The sequence below is a fragment of the Anoplophora glabripennis genome, unplaced genomic scaffold, assembly GCF_000390285.2.
Source record: "Anoplophora glabripennis isolate ALB-LARVAE unplaced genomic scaffold, Agla_2.0 scaffold139, whole genome shotgun sequence".
Lineage (NCBI taxonomy): Eukaryota > Metazoa > Arthropoda > Insecta > Coleoptera > Cerambycidae > Anoplophora > Anoplophora glabripennis.
In genome coordinates this window covers 188,095-202,385 of record NW_019417300.1, presented here as the reverse complement: position 1 = coordinate 202,385, position 14,291 = coordinate 188,095, and the positions used below count along the sequence as shown (strand labels likewise).

The 14,291-nt window shown below is 31.9% G+C and overlaps 2 protein-coding genes across 2 annotated transcripts; one reads left to right on the top strand and one right to left on the bottom strand.

The window, feature by feature from the left end:
* Window positions 1-101: 101 nt before the first annotated feature.
* Window positions 102-3,130, bottom strand: LOC108906362 (cAMP-dependent protein kinase catalytic subunit). The gene has a single exon (XM_018709595.1). It carries the CDS (start codon window positions 2,794-2,796, stop codon window positions 1,735-1,737), a length of 1,062 nt encoding a protein of 353 aa, XP_018565111.1. The 5' UTR covers window positions 2,797-3,130; the 3' UTR covers window positions 102-1,734.
* Window positions 3,131-3,833: 703 nt separating this feature from the next.
* LOC108906340 (parathymosin-like) lies at window positions 3,834-13,349 on the top strand. The gene is made up of 3 exons (XM_018709572.1): window positions 3,834-3,971; window positions 4,986-5,185; window positions 12,548-13,349. The coding sequence occupies exons 1-3, from the start codon at window positions 3,946-3,948 to the stop codon at window positions 12,652-12,654; spliced, it is 333 nt and encodes a 110-aa protein (XP_018565088.1). The 5' UTR covers window positions 3,834-3,945; the 3' UTR covers window positions 12,655-13,349.
* The last annotated feature ends 942 nt before the right edge of the window (window positions 13,350-14,291 follow it).

Here is a 14,291-nt window from a genome sequence, read left to right as displayed (position 1 = left end):
TTTGAATCTAGAAGAGTTACTAATAATCGGCCTGATTAATGTTCAAAAAATAAGTTGAACATAAACGAGTCGTGTGGTTTCAGAAATAAAAGATGACAGTGTGACATCAAATATTTTTATTGAAGTTCTAATCAATTAAAGTCTACATTTCACTATTAAAAAGAAGGACCATAATTTACAAATAATCAACAATGGCTAAAACTATCCAACTCAAATATGAGGGTCTATAAACTTTTAACAAATTCAAATGGTATTTTATTTAAATAATTATGCAGATTGTAACTGATACAACTTTCACTTTGATAACATATCGACTAACATAACAGGTTGGTACGACTTAATAATTAATATATTACAGAAATTTATTCTTTCATTATAGGTACACATTTTATTTGTATCACATGTAACTACCAATTTAAAGCTGATTTCTCTTTACATATTTATGTAAAAGGAGTTGCTAAATCAACTACCACATTTTAAACACTTTTTAAAGTTGTATTCTAACAACATTTGCACGACTCATTAACAACGAGTATATATGTGTATATCGAAACGAGTCTTTAGACAAGCGATAACGTAGGTAAAACAATTTTTGTTGTTAACGGTTATGCAAATATTACGTGGTTGTGTTAACTTACTTTTTGAACATTTTGTGCTTGTTTATAATCCATTTTGATAAACAGACATAAAACATTATCTTTAAAATAAATAAATTCAGATCATTAATTCAACCAAACATGGAGGCAACTTACTACTTGTCATATTTATAACATAACTACGGCTACAAATTACTTGAATTAAGTAAATTATTTATGGATATACCTTGATACACCCGTAATTATCATTCAACTGTAAAGTATTATCTCTTAAACATGATAAAAATTAAAAAACTTAAACAATTATCGTACAATCGATTTTTTTAAAATTTTTACGCTTAATAAAGATAGGTGTTCTTAATAAAATAAAAAAAAAAAGGTAAAACCTATGCTCTAATTATCCTAAATAATTCATTAAATATACGCACAAACAATGATAAGTAAAATAGCAAATGTATATGAATATACTTTACAAAGCGCTGTAGGTACTAATATAATTAAAAAATATATAGGTATTGTTAAAAAAAAATCAATTGCAGTATATCGTAAAATAAAGGTTAACTTAACACTTTAAATTGACTAGTACATTCCAAGTTTTGCACGATATACTTGTCAGCTCAATGATAATTCAAAGATTGTACTGTAAATATATTTTGCGGGGATAAAAATATTTTGGAAGTTGAAAGCTCATCGAGGCAGCCTAATGTCTTTATAATAATTATTATAATGGGTAAGATTGTATCATATTACTACTTTATGAACTTTGAAACTCTAAGATTGGTTACCTCTGCACTGATATGAAAATTAATGTTGTGTTGCACACTATTTAATGTAAATAGTGCAATGCTAACCCGGCTATGATACAATATATACAATAATGACTAATAAATAAAAATAATACAATAAAATATACATTAAAAATCTCCATCACAACTAATACTTGAACCGAACAGTACCCTACCTATTCGACGCACTTCCAGACATAATACTCCAGTATCCATGGTATCGAAGTGCAGTAAAAAGTGCAGAGACCCCAATCAAGCAAGCACAGAGCCAGACGATGGAAGAGCCGAGGCAAACGGCAGTCTATCATAGCCTGAGAGAATGGCAAGGCTACTTACACAAACACAAAAACCATTCAGAACTCTGCAAACTCCTTAGCACACTTCTCTGTGGATGATATGCGAAGCGCCTCTTCCTCGTAATCATCGAAATTGCTTGTGTCTCCGGGCCCCTTACATCTCGGTATAAAGGGGGCTTCGATTTTCCTCTGAAAAATCGCAATCCAGTCGGTCGAGGCGAACCACTTATGACCCTTAATGTCATTAACACCAGCCTTCAGGTTCCCATAGCGCTTTGTCAAATCCACTTGAAGCAGGTTACGGAGCAAGTCCTTCAAGTCCGATCCAAAATGTGAGGGAAACCTTACTTTTCCCGATACGATCTTCTCATAGATTTGGATGGGCTGATCTGCGAAAAACGGAGGATAACCCGCAGCCATTTCATAGACTAACACTCCCAATGCCCACCAATCGACTGCTTTATTGTAGCCCTTGCTGAGGATAATCTCTGGTGCGAGATACTCTGGTGTTCCGCAGAGGGTCCAGGTGCGACCCTTGACTCGTTTGGCAAACCCAAAATCAGTCACTTTTAGATATCCCTGGGAATCTATTAACAAGTTCTCAGGCTTCAGATCCCGGTAAATCAGATCTAAATAATGGAGGTATTCAAAAGCCAGAACTATTTGAGCTGCATAAAATCGCGAGTGCGGTTCAGAGAACCTCCCAACCTTCCGGAGATGCGAAAACATTTCTCCTCCAGGCACATATTCAAGCACCATATACAGATTTGTATTGTCTTTAAAATGAAACCTCAGACTCACGAGAAAAGGAAAACTGATGGCTTGTAAAATTCGCTTTTCATTCAACGTGTGTTCCACTTGTTTCAGTTTCACAACTTTTTGTTTGTCGAGGATTTTCATGGCATAGTACTCCTTTGTGGGTTTGTGCTGCACTATCATGACCCGGCCAAACGAGCCAGTACCCAAGGTTTTGATCCTCTCGAAATCATCTAGACCCGCGGTATTCGTCGGGTTCTTCTTCCACTTTTCTTCAAAGTCTTCCTTGGCTTGATCAAGGAATTCTTTGACGCTCTCCGCTGAATCAACTTTTTTGTTCGCCGTAGCGGCATTGTTGCCCATGGTTTGGACTTTTAAACCTTCCAGGGCTCCGAATTTGCTATATACACTCCGCCTAAAGCACCAAGTGTATTCTCGGTTGCAAGAGCGGAGGACACGAATGTCACAAATTGTCCTATGTCAACACAATTCGTACACATACATTTCGACTCTGTCCCCTTGCCCTATCACTAGATTTAACACTAATGTCTCACAGCCAGCAATTGATTAAGTAACAGATTAACAACAACAGAACTAATCCCCGATTTCAGTTTAAAAACCACAGAAAATGGCTGCTGCCTTTTGCCTAGATTCTCACTTCATTTGGATATTATTGAAGGCTCTCGCTGCGAGCAGCGCAAGTCGTCAAATTTGCGCGTATAGATCATAGATGGCTCTGAGCAGGCCCGGCTGCTGGAGCCCTCTGCAATTTTATTCAACTGGAATCGCTAACTGTGTAGAAAATCTTTATAAAAAATTGTGAAAACCGCTAGAGAGAGAAAAGATCGGCGAACTGTCCGCGCTAAACAAAAATAGAGAATATCCTTCAATTTCAAATAATATAAAAATAGAACACGCTCTCAGCAAGATAAAACAAATGTTGAAGTGTTATGAAACGTTAAAGCTTGTCTAGCAGCAACATTGATTTTATACCTGCATATTTATGAAAAGGAAATGTAGTATTCCCCTCTAGTTTTATTTATACTTTGTACATATTGTATGTTACAGTATTAACAGATTTACGAAAAATAATATAAATTGTCTATATATTTCGTATTTTTTTATAAACAAGTGTTTGGTAAAAAATATTAATTAGGTATCCATGAATAACTACAAAATAAAATAATATTGCCTGCGTTTTGGATAAACTTTTATTAAAAGATGCGATTATTGCAAAATACAAACAAAATTTTTATTACAAAAATAAACTAAACTATTGACAAAAGTAAAAATTTCCACGCCGAAAGGCGCGAGAAGCAACGAAGATTCGATCGTAATTCACCTTGAAACGACCGACCAATAAGGTGGAAGCAGCGGCTGAGCTTCCTTGCTCGTATTCTGTTTCGCGCTGCCTCTTTCTCTCTGTCGTTTCGCTTGCTAACGTACGTCGGCGTGCGCGCTCCTGAGTTTTGCTGAATTTTTTAAATAATTTTAAAGGAAAACAACTAAAAAATGGCAGACAAAACCCAACAAGCCAAGTAAGTAAAAAGCTGTATTGATACTTTCATTTTTTTCGTTAGTTACTACGAAAAGTTAACTTCTTTGTTTTGGCGGTTTATCGGCAAAATGGCGGGTTAAACGGTGATAGAAAAAGCCGGTAAATTAGACGCCGTTCTCTTGCGCCGGTCATGTTTTTCATTTATTTTTATTTTCTTGAATCGTGACAGCTGGCCACTTGTTCGGCATTTTAATAGTTAGAAATTTCAAAACGTGTTCAAAATTTAAGCGGTAAAAATTGTTTTCCGCCTTATCAAAAATAAACGCTTTCTTATCTAACAAATATATATATTAACTAACCGCTTTCTGTTATCTAATGGATTGGAACTGAAATAAGGTATCTTGTGTAAACACATCTAACGGTGAAATATACACTGTTAATACAACAAAGTTGAATTTTATCGCACTATTTTGTAAAATGTAGATTATATAAGAATAATCACCAACCGACTTGTGTTATTTATTAATTAATACGTTACGAATAGGAAGCGGAAGTCATTAAGAATTTAAGCGGATTTCGCCGTGCATTAATTTTAACACTTTAACTGTAGTCTTTATTTCAACGTGACTGCGCTATTTTTGTTTCAAGTTTCGTGAAATGGGGAAATATTTTGGAATTGCCAAAAGTGTGACTCAGGTCTCCTGTATGAAAGAGATGGATTATAAACATGTTAAGGTTAAAATAACAAACATTGTGGTTTATAGTTTTAACACGTTTTTGTATAAATATTTCAAAATGAAATTATTTGATATACTTGGGCTTTTATAAATAAGCAAATATTTAATTTTCCACAATTTTTCCCATTAATATGTTTTCATTTTTCTTTAAAAACATTTTACCATTCATATATTTCCTTAGTATACTATGCATATTTAAATTTCTGATGTGAATTACTAAAAACCCATTGTAAAAATCCCGTAACGGTCTGTTAGCTTTTCGAGGTTGTTGCACCTCGAAATTCTACCACTTCCTCAGTATAATAATCCATTTACAGGGAAGTCGAATCCACCGTTGAAGAGGTAGAAAAGACCAAGGCTGAGGAGAAGACCAAGGTCGAGGAAAAATCAGTGGAGAAGGAAGAACCCGCCAAAGTAGAAAACGGCGAAGCGGAAAATGGAGACAGCAAAGAGGAAGAAACGGGAGAGGACGAAAAGAAGGAAAAAAATGGGGAACCCGAAAAGGATGCCTGTGCAGGTAATTCAAATTACTTTTTATTGAATTTAAGGTATATTTTTTATATATATTTTACATTTTCTTTAGACCGTTTTATTTATAGATATATATCGAACGAAAAATCAACTCGTACAAAATTTATTAAAAGTTGCCTTCTTGTGTTCAAAATAAGTTTTACTTTGAGCTTTTTCGAATAAAAAAATATGAAATTCTCTAAATTACAAATAATTCAATGTATTTAAAAAAGTATTACAAAAGCTTGGTCATTAACACAAAATTATGATGGACTAAAACTTCTGTCATATCTTAATATAAGCAGCAGGTGGCAAAACTTACCCGTTTGTTTGTGTTGAGGTCACTGATCAAACAGTACATTTTACACGTGTGCCAGTACACCTTGTTATAAATCAATAGTAACCTATTTCCTCGCAACGGAATAATTTATGCTGTAACACAAAAATAACCCCAACAAAAAAAATTATGAAAATTATCAAGATTTCCCAAAATATTTTGATGTATTAAATTATGAAAAATGTTAAGAGAATTTTTGTATTTTCGATCATAATTTATTTATTATTATTATTCTATTATTCCTTTCAGTTTTTCTCACTTTTCGGAATTAATTGGGAAATGAGAATTTTCCTTACCTTAAATTTTCATAAATATTTTCTCCGATGATGTGAAAAATATCGCTAGGAAAGGGCTTTGCAGGCATCGGTAGATACCGGATATAGTTTTTCTATATTTCATGTTTGTAAAGTTGTGGTCCTGTGTGCGCAAAGATTATGAGAGCTGAGGGGATTTTTTTTAATTCACATTCTAAGCTTATATTAAACTGGAAAATTGGCAGGGAATTTCATAGATCTGGTAATAATAGGAAAATACCAGGGAATTTCTTAAATTTCCTTGAAGTTTTTTCAAATTTCAATCGTAATTAGTCCTTATTTACCAGATAATATATTTATTCCCGTTGACCTGAATTGAGATTGGTTTAGAATATATTCAAGACATTTAAAAATTAGCAAATGAAACATTTATTTGAATATTTCACTTTTTCCCCTTATAAGACAAAATCGGAGAGCCTAATACAATTTTGCCCCATTTTTCTCATGTGACATTTTTTTCATTTATTTAAGAACAAACCATGGAGAATATTTAATTTTTTTACAAAAAAATCAGCCATTTTTTATTTAAATGGTACCTTTTCGAGTTCACCCAAATATTAAGTGGTGCTCTTAATTAAATAAAAATAAACCTAACATCAAGAAAGATTTGAACAAAATTTTATTCAAGCAATCCAGTTTTATCTGCCCCTTTATAAAGGATAAAAAGCGAAATATGTATGTTTGTCTTTGGACGTTTTGAATATGTTTGGTATTCATTTAATTGGAAAATGAAAATATAATTTTGAAATTACACTTACCAAATGTCGGTGTGCAAGTTAAGCAGATGCAAAAATGTTCGTGCCAATCATGTGCACTGAATGAAGCGGAAAATCTGCGTTTCATCAAAACAGAGAAATACATGCGGACACTACTTTTTCATTACAAATTGAATTCTGACGGTCTTCTTGATGTTTGGTGCAAATTCAACTTCTCCCTTAGTCCACTTACCATTTATCACACACATTTGTTGGTCCTTCGAGCCGGATCATTAATTTCAAAATAATATTTGAATTTTCCAATTAAATGAATAGTAAATGATTCCAGGGATTCCGAGTTAAACACCCTGTATCTCGAAAACTAAACACTTCTTAGCCCAGATACTGGAATTTAGCTAAAGACCACATATTTTTCTAAAAACATGTTTTCAATTTTGGCTGATTTTTTTTTATCAAATAGATACAAATATTTCTCATAAGAAGAGTTGCAAACTTTGTGATGTCCATTGTATAATTTTGAAATAATCAAAACCTAGAAATATCAGGGATTTTTTTTTGGTTGAAATTTTGTATAGTGGGTGTACATTGCAGACTTTGATTAAATTTGTTATTCGAGTTATATTCCTTTATCGCCAACTTGTTGAAAAGTTCACGTAACCAACATTCATATAGTTCAACATGCAGTTATCTAATAAATATTTTAATTAATGCTAAAGTCTCGTAGATAATGAGTGTACTGTTACACAATATGGACCTGATTTTCCTTTGAAGGTCATCCTAACGTCCTATTTAATATTGTACACATCTGGCTTACTTTTGCTATTGTAGTTTCTATTACAGCTTAAAGAAGTATTAGAGGTTTAAACAAACTGGATATGTAAATGATCGGTTTTGAGTGTCTGAGCTTTTAAATCAAGGTATTACACAATCGGAAGGAATAATTCTTAAGCAAATAATCTAAATGTTCTATTTTTTATTATCACTAAGCTTATCACTTCGTATTAGGTTGTTTGTCACGGTACTTAACTGTAGTAAACAACGTAATATTTGTAGGGAGGAATAATTGGGAATATTCCTTAATTTTCATACATTTTTGCAGATTTTGCAATGTTTGACTGAGAGCCAAGCTAAATACATGTGTTTGTTCAGGTGGAGGTATATCTGCCAAAATTTGAATGTGCAAGTACACGAAAATAATACACATTTTTTTAGAATAAATTGGATTTTGCCAATTTTGTTCCGAAATAGGAGGCATAGAAATATTTATATCCGAGTAAAAATAATATTAAATTGTCTGTAAACTTTTTACCACTTGATATTTTGAGCAAATAATTACATGTCTTGCAAAAATTTGCTGTTGTAACACATTTTTTCAATTTCATTTATAATACATCTACAAGAATTTGTTTTACTTGGCCCCATTACGTACATAATCTTTCTCGGACAATTCAGATTCATAGCTAAGTGCTTTCACTGTTAATTGTAGGTCTTTTGTATGATAATACCTTAACATTTATAAGTCAAGCTTGACTTAATTGATAATAAACCAGTTCCAGTAATTCCATTCTTCAACATAGACAAAAATTAAATATTTATAAAAATACATTACTTATACATTCTGAACACATTTACGGTACATATTTTTTATATTCTGTATTTATATACACACAGGATTCTTGAAAATGTTTCTGTAATAAAGAAACTGATTATCCCGGTTATTTTAAGAAAAAAAGTTTCTATAAGTGCTAAATGTCTTTTTTTTTATATACGGGGTGTTAAAAGTTTAAAAAAGTTCTGTCTATTATTTTAAGAAAAAAATTTCTATGAACGTATGTTTAAATGTATAATTTTTTATATCCAGGGTGGTAAAAGTTTTTGAAAAATATAATTTCCAATCTCGGAAAATATTTGACATAGATCAGTTGGCTTAACATAATTTGGGCTAGAAACAGAAACTTAAATAAGTAAATTTGTTTGTATACAATTACATAAATATCAATGTCGTGGCTAAGATACTACAAAAGACCATCACTAAAACACCAGAATTTCAAAACTATTGAGTATTTTGGAAATTCAATGAGTGATTTGATTAAAAAAACAAGTAATTTTCGAGTTATATTCTTTTTTAAGTTTAAAATCAGTCAGAACAAGTAAAATTATCCCAAAAAAAATGGTTTATAAGAATTTCTTTTTTAAATATAAGATAATTGTTGAAAATCCTAAATGTTTTTAAAATTGTATTTACAAAGAAAAATTCAAAAATTGCATTTGTTTTCAAATAAAACGAAGAGCATTTTGTTCGTTTAGTTTTTTCGTTCGTTTTCGTTTTTTCGTTCACTGATCTAATTTCCAAAATACTCATTGTCATCGAAATTCTGGGATTTTTACTGACATTATTTTCCAGTATTTTAAAATTTTTTCACAGGTGGCTAAATGTATGTTTGTCCAAAATTGTTAATTTGCTAGTTGCAGGGTATTTCAGTTTTTGAAAAATGTTACAAATTCGCAAATATCTCAAAAGATGTAGGTTAATAATAATATTTGGGCTTTTGGCATATCTAAATAATGGTAGAAATTCAGTGAATTTTTGTGCAATTATATCAACCGGTGGTGGTGATATTGAGAGGCGGTCTACTGTCGATAAATTCGTTTGATTCACAAATTGTATTTCAAAAAAAAAGTTGAGTTATTACTTGGCTAAGATAAGTTTACCATACAACTGAATAAACAGAAAATAACTTTAAAATTGATCTTTTCACAAAAAAATTAGAAATTTTTTGTTGAAAATACAAATTTAAATAATCGTCAGACGTAGAAATTTCACATTTTCTGAGAAAAAATAAGGGGCAAATTTTTAAACCACTGAATTTAATGGTTATATTTTATTTAAAAGTACAATTGCAATAAAAGCTCCTATAACTTTTTTTTGCGAAACAAGTAATTCTAGAATTATTTTCATTTATTCAATGTGACTAAAAGTAACTCAAAAATGATTCCTGTTTTGAATAAAACGGGATATTTTTTCTTTGACACCTGAAGAATAGTAAGGGGTAAATTTCTATGTCACTCAATTTTCCAAGTATTGAAACTTTTTATTTAAAATTGAATTGCAAAAAAAATTCCTACATATTACGAAATGAGGAATTTTAAAATTATTTTCGATTTATTCAAGTGTGTGATAATCTTATTTTAGGTTAAAAAACGTAACTCTAAAATGATTCATGTCTTGAATAAAATATAAGATATTTTTTCTTTGACACAATTGTGGATTAATTATCAAATTTCAAAAATAGTCGGTGACATCAAAATTCTAACATTCTTAATAATGGCATCTTCCAGTACCTACACCGCTAATTGTGGTAACTGTATACAAATTCCGGGAATGTTTACCTGCATTTAGTTTAGCCGGGCATCCTAGGTTTCATAAATCTACATCAAACATCTTTATATCCATACCTGTGCTACTTTTAAAAAACTTAAACACCCAGTAACTTGGAAGTGAAACAACTAAGGTATATTTGACCCAATTATCGTATTTAGCAGTGACAGCTCGGAAAAATTTTTCATATTTTTGTCATGAGGTGTTGGAGCTGCATTGTTTTATCGTAGATGATTCCTAACTTCCACTTAAAGAACTTTTATGATGAAAAAATTTCGAACGTTTACTAAATAAATTCAAATAGGGGTGACCAACTTTGAGTTCTCGAAAAGGGTTGAAGATATATTTGTAATATATTTTTTTGCATAATCAGCTAATAATTGTTATCTTATTTTTCGCAAAATTTTCATTCTTTATTTTTTTGGCATTATGAAGTTTGAAAAATCGAATGCCTACTAATATAAAATTTAAATTTAGATACAGGCTGTTACAAATTCTCTTCTCACTACAGGGGCCTCGGAAGCAATGGGGACAAAGTTGGTGTAGTCAGGGGACCAACGTTTTGCCTCTAAAAAAGCATGGCTAACATGATTGTTTAGTTTTCGTAATATTTGCCAAAAAAAACAAAATTTTGGAAACCCGTATTTTTGTTTCAATTCAGCCTTGTTTGAGGTGATATTGAAGAAAGAACACTCTCATGGTAACTTATTGCTCTCTATCGAATGGCATAATCAATTTTTGCAAATAACGTTCTGTCTTTCCAGGACCATCATCAACATTTTTTTAAATCCAGGTCTGGAAATTTTATTACATTTTTTGCAAGCCTTCATAACCTCCAATACTGTGTTGCCTCAGCCCGAACGAGATTCAGACGTTTTATCTTGAAAAATTCATGTTCAATGTATTAATTCCAAAATCTCTATTTTTTATTAATATATTATAAATTGCAAAAAATTTAATAAAATTTCCAGGGCCATATTTAAAAAAATGAAGTTGACGATGTCTTGGAAAGACGTAATGTTACATATAAAAATTGTTTATGCCATTCGATAGTGTTCTTTTTTCAATATCGCCTCAAACAAGGCTGAAATGAAACAAAAACAAAGAGTGACCGTAAAAATCGCCCGTTTTTTCACAATTCGCAGAGAACTAAAGAAAATAGATAAAAATATGTTTTTGCTCTCAAATTACTTGTCGTAAAAAATTAAGCTTTTAGTTTTTTGAAAATTTTCAAAAATCACCCCTATTTAGGGGTTGAAAAGACACCCAAAATGAAGAATTGAATATTACCAATAAATATAAAAAGTATTAGCATGTGAATTTTTCTATCGAATGATTCTTGATGCAAAGAAAGATTTATTCTCACGACTGAAATAAGCATGTTGAATTAGAAAATCCACCCTTAAGCGCGCTCAGGGGGTGGAATCACCCCCAAAAATAGAGAATATCAGAAATAATTATTGTAAAAAATATATATTAAGATAATTCACATGCTAATAGTTTTTATATCAATTGGTAATATTTAAATTTTTCATTTTCGGCATTTTTTCAACCCCTAAGTAGGGGTGATTTTTAAAATTTTCAAAATACTGAAAGCTATGCTCATTTCAGTTTTTTACGACAAGTAATTTGCGACCAAAAACATATTTCTATGTATTTTTTTTTAATGCTCTGAATTGTGGAAAAACGGGTGAAAATCACAAGTTTTTTGTGGTCACTCTTTCCAAAATTTTGGGGTTTTTTCAAATATTTCGAAAACTAATCATGTTAGCCTTGATTTTTTAGAGGCATATTGTTGGTTCCCTGATTATGTAACTTTGCCCCCATTTAAGCTACAGTAGAACCTCGATAATCCGAACTAATTGGGACCGGGGGTGGTTCGGACTATCGAATCGTTCGGATTACCAAACAAAGTGCTTTCCAGGCATAGTAGCATGCAAAAAATGAACACTGACATACTATTTCCCATAAAATAAGGAGCATGTTGTATTGTTAAAGGTACAAAATAGTTTGTTTTATGAAATACATACTACTGTGCTACAGTAAGGTAACTATATTTTATGTAATGTATTGCACATGAATTTCGTAATATTTTTAGTATACAATCTTATACACACACAGAAAGTACAGTACTGTACACACACAAAAATTATACTGTACAGAAAGATAAAAAAATTAAAGAAAACAAAAAACTCAACAAAGAACGGCATTCGGATTACAGGGGTTCGGATTATCGAGGTTCTACTATACTTTGTACCTCTTACCGTTTCCGAGATCTCTGAGAAGCGAATTTATTTTATAACAGCCTGTATATCACTGAGGAAAATTTTATTTTACAGAAAATAAAAAAAAAATGATAATTTTTTATAAATATTTAACAAAATTCAATCCAAATTTTTTTGTCACTAAAATTCTTTATGTGGGCATAAATCTCCTGAGAAACAATATGGGTCCCACGGTTCATTATAAAAATATAACCACTTTAATGATCCTTTTTTAAAACGCACTCTATAGAAGAACGATTTCTTGTACCATTTGTTTTTTTTATTATTATTAAAGGCTTTGTTGTGTGATTATGTTACACTTGCTTGTTCTGGTACTGATCTGGTACTTTTGCTTGCAGTGAAGAGGAAATCCACGGGAGGCGGCGATGCCACGGACAGCAAGCCGGAGGACGGCGCCACCCCCGAGAAAAAGGCCAAGCTGGACGAGGCCAAAGTCGTAGCCTAATTTCGAATAATCCTTAAGTTTCAATTGTTTTATAGATTATAAATATCCATATTGTATATGTATAATGGTAGGGTTAAGGAAAACGTGGTGGGTGCTGGCGAACCCTAGCATTGCACGTATTTCGATACATGACACCACTACTTTAGGGAATTGCATTTATTTTTAAGTTTTGGCATACCTGAGAGCGTTTCTGCGGAGATGTCGGTGTTTCTAGAATCTTACGGTGTATTGTTAGCGAGCGGGTGCCAAGATTTTAGAGGTGTGTTTGTGTACTTAATTTTTTTTTTACTGCATTTCTGACTAGATTAGTTTATTTCCAATAGTACGATGTCCCAGTGTTGTGAATTTAATGTAATATATTACGACGGCACGCGGCGTGTGTCTTAGGATGTTTAAGAGTTCCGTTATTGTAAAATGTGGTGAATCTCTAGGAGCCAGCTCTGCCATTACCTCACTAACAGTGGTTTCTCAATGTGTTCATATCAAAAGGGAAAAAAACCTACTACTAATTTTTGTACTGCTTCTCTTTTATACTAAATTCGTTTGAATGATAATGTTTGTTGTAATATCTGCCGACTAACAGTATTCTACGATAGTACGAGTAATAATCCTGATGGAGCATTCTATGCCATGTGGTACAAATATATTTGTATTTTATTAGTGGTATGGCAATAAAGAGTTAGTTTCCAGTATTACCCGCTTGTTTCTTTTCCGACAGACGACGACTAATTCGAATATTTTAGGCAAGAAACAAAAAAATGCAAAATTACAAGTATTCCTGTACAGGGTGTGCCCATTTATACATGGCGATTGGTATATCAAGGCAAATGTGTATTTGTTGGAAGACAAATTCTTAAAACGGTATATTTTCAGTATTCGTCACTCAAATGCAGAGTAAAAAAACTTCTGGTTATACAGAGTGTGTCCAAATAGGAGAAACGACCTAAAAAAAAAACAAAACAATGTTGGTGTTACAAAATAGCCTCCTGGGATTCAACTGTGATTATGAAACAAAATCTTCCGTGATTTTAAATCCGTAAAATCCAGTAAGCCGTGGAAATAAAAAAAAATAGTCTTACACTATTTCCCTGCGTTTCTGTGGATACTAGAAATTGCACACACAAATTTTAATCCTTTTTGTAAATAAAAAAAATTACAATTGCGATACTCCTTCTGAGTATCTTCAGTCACAGTCTTTCTCTCCACAACACCGTGCATCAACATTTCGAGCAGAGCAAGCATTTTACGGGGCCCAACGAAATTAAGTTTACTGTAAAAAAAGGAGATCAATCATTGCGGACTATTTTTTATATTGAAGTGAAAGTATTCAACTACAAGATGTGTAAATTCCAGACCTTAATATTAATAAATGAAGTAGCGATTTGTTGAAGAAAAAAAAAATTTTCTTGGCTCCTCTTCGTCGTAGGACATTTTTTTTAAATCCATGAAAGAATGTCAGCAAATTTTTAAAAAGATATATTTTCAGTAGTTGTCGCTCAAATGCAAAGTAAAAAAACTTCTGGTTATACAGAGTGTGTCCAAATAGGAGAAACGATGTAAAAAAAAACAAAACAATGTTGGTGTTACAAAATAGCCTCCTAAGATTCAACTGTGATTATGAAACAAAATCTGCCATG

What these genes read in the sequence shown, in the direction of transcription:
- LOC108906340 (XM_018709572.1), top strand. Translation starts at nt 3,946, where the DNA reads ATGGCAGACAAAACCCAACAAGCCAA. An exon ending in GACAAAACCCAACAAGCCAA is followed by an intron (nt 3,972 to 4,985) that starts GTAAGTAAAAAG and finishes ATCCATTTACAG; the next exon opens with GGAAGTCGAATCCACCGTTG. An exon ending in CGAAAAGGATGCCTGTGCAG is followed by an intron (nt 5,186 to 12,547) that starts GTAATTCAAATT and finishes TTTTGCTTGCAG; the next exon opens with TGAAGAGGAAATCCACGGGA.
- LOC108906362 (XM_018709595.1), bottom strand. Translation starts at nt 2,796, where the DNA reads ATGGGCAACAATGCCGCTACGGCGAACAAAAAAGTTGATTCAGCGGAG.